Raw genomic sequence first — 5,862 nt, 5'->3', positions numbered from 1 at the left:
CCCAGCCATCAGAGTTCAGGTCACAGTTCCACCTCCCCACCCCGCCCGAGCTCGGGGGCATGGTGGAAGTTTCCATTCTGAACTTAATTCTAAACATACAAGGTGATGTATTTCTTTCTTCTTCAGGTATTCCTCTGATTTAATTTGTTCTCCTCTTGCCCTGGGTCTCCTTCACCAGTCTCAGGCAGCAGACCGTCGTGCTGGCTTCGCGGGAGGAAGGACCGTGCTGTGCATGCGCTGTTCTTAATGGGGCTTTTCTCCCTTTCAGAAAAAGGAATGCAGAAAATGAGCAACATCTATGAATCGGCGGCCAACACCCTGGGAATCTTCAACAGCCCATGCCTGACGAAAGTGGAGCTGCGAGTTGCGTGCAAAGGCATCTCAGACAGGGATGCCCTCTCAAAACCAGATCCCTGCGTCATCCTGAAAATGCAGTCGCATGGCCAGTGGTTTGAGGTGAGTGTGTAAGAACGCGAAAGTGATCCTTCTGGTGTGTTTGGACGGCACAGACACACCGAGGCAAAGTTCAAATAGCAACAACAGTGAAGGGAAGCAGCAGTTCGAAGCCTGTGGCACAATCCTGTAAGAGCGAAGGGGGATTTTTCCATTAACACACTTTAAATGAGACTCTTAATGACACTTTTAACTTCTCTTGGGAGTCTGGATTAGAACTGGAGATGATTAAAGAATGAAGCATCACAAAACTTTTCCCTTTAGGCCCTCTGGTTTGATAAAAGCTATGTACTGGCAGAGATGATGGTAGTGACCATCGCGTGTTCCAGTCTGAAGAAGAAGAATGCTGTGGAAGAGAGCAGTATTTACCAGCCGTTGGCAAGGAGTTTGGTTTGCAGATTTTGAGCATTACAGTTGAATTCACAGCTGAAGTTAGTAGCTTAAACTAATGCATGTGCCTTATCAATTTGCCTCGTATTGCAGATTGCGTGTTTGGACAAAATCCCACTTTGTGTTATTTTACCTAATCTTGGAAACCGTTTGCTGGCTAAATGGAAACAGGATGTCTTAGAGACATGTTGATTGTAAATAAAGGACGTTAGAATGGAATGTAGTGTTTTAAATGAAATCTTACTGGTCATTCTACTTAAAAGTTACACCTGAGTGTTTGTGGTTAATTAAGCTAAAAGATGTGACTGTTAATGGAAAGTACATATGAGTCAATTAGGAATGTGTTCAATCCAGTCCATTTCAAGGGAGTATTCATCCCTCTCTCTTTCAGCATGCAGAATAAGGTTATGTTATTCATCAAAAGATTAAAAAAACCCAATAGCTGTGAGCATAGGCAGAAAGCAGAAGTTCCAGATTTGTAAGTTTTTTAGTTTAGTGTTTTCAGCCAAGTTTGTCAGCCTTTGGGGATTTTGTTCCAGTTATTCCAGTTGTGTAGCTTTGACCTGTGGACCTCTGAAATCTTTCTGGTGCAGGGTCAGCACCAGTATAGCAAAGTGAAGGGTTTTTGGTGGTATTCTTCCTCTTCCCTTAGTTTGCTGCTGTGGAACCGTTAGACAGGGCCCTGGCAGAAAACCAGTCTGCAAATAGGAGTAAAGCTCTCGCAGTGGTCCCAGTGCTCTGGTCAGTGTCTCCAGGCAGTTGAGGTGCTGGGTGATAGAACAGTCCCGGAGAAGGTAGTTCTAGCTGGCTGTGCAGAAAGCAGCACTTAGCTGCACTGTGTCTAAAACGGTAGAAATGAACCAAGCCTTGGGTTAAATAATGGTCAAAATAAGGAAACGTCCCTGTTTGGCACGGGCAGACTGAAATCTGGGCCGTTGCAGTTCCCGGAGCCGCGCGGAGTGCGTTTCACCCTGCCTGTCTGTGGCCAGGCCTGAGCAGCGTGAGGGGTTCCTGTGGAGATCCCCCTTGCTGGGTGCGGGGTTTAGTTTGGAGAGCGCGGGTCTGAACAGAGGACTTCCTGCAGACCAGATCTGCTGCTGATACGATTCTCACCTTCTGTCCGTCACTGCTGCTGTCTAATGAAAGTCCGGGGTGTTAATTTTAGTGTGAACAAAAAGGTTTTATTAGCTCCTGTTCCTATCAGTGCTGGAAAGCTAATACAGCTCTGACCTGATGAGCCTGTTCCTCTTCTGGCCAGCACATTCTCAACAGAATTTTTAATTAAGTTCCAATTGCTAAGGTAAATTGAGCAGAGTCGCTCAGGTACAGCTGAAGACTTAATTTTGCTGGGAGAATCTTCTGCTGATGACCATCAGTGATCCAGCAAGACCTGAGACAGCAGACAGACGAATAATTTACAAGAAAACCCAACCAAATGAGGGTACCTGTGAAGTGAGCGCGTTCAACGTGGCAGTCGCTAACTGGCAACCCTCAGAGGAGTCGGATGCGAGGGCTTGCGTCCGTGCGTTTAGTGACTTCATGAACTCGCCTTGAATTTCCAGACACCTTAAAGGCCTTGGTGGCTGGGCGTCTCCAGACAGGCTGCAAGGGTTTGCTTCTTGAAGGGCTCCTGTCATCAACTCCTTCAGCAAAAAGAAAAGCTCTCTGTGTGGAGGGCATCAACGGTGAAGTTTCCCCCACAGCCCACAGAACATCCTCCCTAGGGCTCTGTCCCTTTCCTGGTGCTCCGAGGATGTTTTTACAAACGTACACACGTGAACTCAAAGCCTGGAATTGCATTTCGTGTTGACCTTCTCCTTCAGAACAAAGAGGCCTCTCTCCAGATCTTTTCCGAGTGCCTAAGCAAAGTCAGAAGTCTGAAAACTAAAGGCTGTAAATCTTTTGTGTTGGCAAATACTTGATTAGAAGCTGGTACTGGGAATTTTTTCCTCCAGTGCCTACTGCAGAAACATGAACATCATTAGGTTTTGATGAGATTTTTGTTTTTACACCCCAGGTACTAATAAGAGGCTATTTATTTAAATCTGTTTTATAATAACTCTTTTTTTTTGCTGTTATCCATCACTGCTGCTTCCTCTTGAGCTTTCTCCTTGTCTCAGTATTTAAACATAGCCACGGTGCTTTTCTGCCTTTTTTAATCAACTAGTCTTTAAACTCGAGCTCTGCTGGAGCAGACTGTCTCAGCTGAAGTCAAATCCTGTCTCACGGAGTCCATCAGGATGAGCTGTCCTAGCGTTCCGCTGGCGCAAAGAGCAGCTGCTGCCTCCAGAGTGCGGTTTGTGGAGCGGAACGCACAAGCAGAGGAGAGGAAGAGAAAACCTGTGTTGCCAAGGTCTGTTTTCTGACTGAGCGCGTCACGTTTGGGCTGGTGGCTTCCTCTCCACCCCCTGCCCCAGCCGCAGCAGGAGGCTGGCTTCTGGCTCCGTCTGTCCGAGTAAATCTCTTCAGGTCCCCTGTCCTCATGGCGTGGCAGAGCTTTGTTTCTCCTGGTTTGCAGCGCTGGCCTGAGCCAGGTGTACTCCTGGGAAGGCAGGAGGGAGCACTTACCTGGAGAGGTGGCAAAAGCTGCACAGCCCCTCCCTGACCCTGTGGCCTGGAGCATCCTCTACTGGGAAGGTTGCTGCTGGGACCAGTTTCCAGTAGCCTTCTGCCTGGTAAATCTGCCTCTGGGAGAGCCTCGGGACTGGAAGAATCGCAAGACTTGTGGGCTCGCTCTGTGGTTTTTCCACGGTAGGCAGTGGGTGCTTTACTGCAAAGGCTGTGTGGGGGCTGACAGCCTGCGGTAGCCTGGTCACCTGTGTGAAGTTAAAGCTCGGGCTGTGTCACTGCCGGGGGAGCTGGACCAGTGTCAGCTGCCTGGGCTGCCCTTGGGATTCGCCTGGCTGCAGGAGCTGTGGCCATTCGCTATTTTACAGCTCTTTTCTCGCACCTCCCCGGCTCGCCCTGGGCGTGCCAGCTGCCGCCCGTGTGTCTGCCCCGTCCCACGCAGGGACAGACAGCAGGCGTCACGTATTAGTGTCTCCGTTTGAAGCTGCTGCCTTTGCGTCATCAGTGACCGGCTGCTCCAGGGGTCGGTTCACAGCCCAGCGGGTGCTTCGCTCCCTTCAGGCCCTGCGCCTCCCGCATCCTTCCTTGGTTCTGGCGTATCGATCCCAAAGGGCTTCCCTGTCTGGCTTGGCATTGACCTGGTTCTCCCTCTTAATGAAGCAACCCGTGAAGTATTTAGTAAGGAGCGTCCCTTCTTTCTCCCTGAGGATGGTGGGACCTGCTCGGTGTTCTCCCACATTTAGCCTGATAGCTCCGTGCGAAGCCACGTCTAGAATGTTACAGCCAAGTTTTCCTTTTTTGTGTTTATAACTTACATTTTTCACTGGGAATTTATGGAGACAAAGTGTTGATATAACTAATCCTGTGGTAGAGAGTGAGATTTGCTGTTAGCAAAAGTTAGCATGCAACTCCTACTCCACACAGACGCGTTATTTTTTTAATTCAATGTCATGCTGGTTTTTAGCCTCTGGAGGTTTTTGCCTGGGTTTTGCCTGCTTGTGGGTATATTGCTCGACATTAAATTGCAGTATTGGCACCAGGAGGAAAGTGCTGGCAGCACTGGCGTGCCAGCCTTTCACATTTATTTCCTGGGCTTTGCTTTTCAGGACCGATTTAAAGTGGCCATGTCCTGACCTTGGGGTGCTGCAGCTTTCGGGGGGAAGGAAGGTGGCTGCAAGTCACAGTTTAAAGGGAAAATAACAGGCTTCATGTTGCTCTTTCAGCTAGATAATGTTTTTGTTTTGAGCTTTTCTTTTATGATGGAAACCCGCCCAGTTCACGTAGTTTGGAGTTAAAGAATGAGAGGAATCATGCTCCACTGTAAGGAACCACTGGAAAGGCTGAGGTTTTTCTCTGAGAGGTAGAAGAGCCGTGTGTATTCTCCGAAGGTGGGCATCAGCGCTTTGTGGGCGAGTTATTTTTGGAAGGGTAGTACGAAGAACCTCAAGGAATACATGCATCTCTAATAAACTGGGAAACCCAGGAGGCTGGTGCGTTTGAATGCGTGTTACTGGTATCAGCTGGGAATATTTTTAAAGAAGGTTCTAGCACAGCAACAGAGTTCACAGAGTTTACGCTGTCACGGTGTGTCTTTCCATCCGTCTCTCCCCTTTCAAAGCAGCCCTGTGCTCTTACCCCTTTAACTGGGACACAGCTGATGTGGGCTGATTATTTTTTTTCCTCCTCTTCATTGTATCCCTCTCCTCTTTCTGCTGATTTCAGCTGGAGCTGGAGGTCAGTCTATTTAAAGAGCACACACTTCTATCTTGATGTCTCTTGTGAGCCGTTATATAATTTGGACTACTCCTGGGGATCTCTGCAGCGAGAGTTTCTAATTTACCGACCATCTGCCTGCCTTTTCCTGTGCCGTTCGCTACCGCTGTGGGGAGAGGGGTTGGGCAGGGGGCAGCCGTGCAGTGTGGGTGCAGAACCGACGGCGAACTGCCCCCCACGCTACGTGCTGGGTGGGTCATTCAGGAGTCAGCTCTGTGCCAGCACTGCTGTTACGACGTGAAATACTGATGTAGAGTCAAAGTGAGTTTGTATCTAAAAACCAAAAAGCATCGAAACTTTAATACAGCCTGTAGAGGAGGCTGGTCCCAAGAGAAACCTGGACGTGAGATTAGTCTAACAGACATCTGTGGCTGTGAGGAAGGAAAACTTCAGTCACTTGACTTCCTTGTGAATGTTTTCAAAGAGTTGCATTAAAGCTGCCTGACTCTAGAGAACTGGAGAAGGCTACTCTGTTCTAGAGCATGAGTGCGGAGGAGCGGCTGAGGGACCTGGTGAGGCTGAGCCTGGAGCAAAGGAGGCTCCGGGGAGCCCTTCTGGCTCTGACAGCTCCCTGACAGGAGGGTGCAGCGAGGTGGGGGTCGGTCTCTTCTCCCCAGGAACAAGCGACAGGACGAGAGGAAACGGCCTCAAGCTGCATCAAGGGAGGCTGACGGTGGC

At 49.2% G+C, this 5,862-nt stretch overlaps 1 protein-coding gene across 1 annotated transcript in view; it reads left to right on the top strand.

Annotated features, from left to right (window-relative positions):
* Positions 1–271: 271 nt before the first annotated feature.
* The window catches only part of CPNE4 (copine IV), a 112,238-nt gene continuing 106,647 nt past the window's right edge, over positions 272–5,862 (top strand). The window contains exon 1 of the mRNA XM_010141384.1: positions 272–456. Coding sequence (XP_010139686.1) covers positions 277–456 — 180 coding nt within the window. The 5' untranslated portion in view covers positions 272–276. The remainder of the gene's footprint in view (positions 457–5,862) is intronic.

The sequence above is a fragment of the Buceros rhinoceros genome, unplaced genomic scaffold (assembly GCF_000710305.1).
Source record: "Buceros rhinoceros silvestris isolate BGI_N320 unplaced genomic scaffold, ASM71030v1 scaffold3098, whole genome shotgun sequence".
In the NCBI taxonomy this organism is placed as follows: Eukaryota; Metazoa; Chordata; class Aves; order Bucerotiformes; family Bucerotidae; genus Buceros; species Buceros rhinoceros.
The sequence above is the reverse complement of the archived record's forward strand: the minus strand, read 5'-3'. Positions and strand labels throughout refer to the sequence as shown.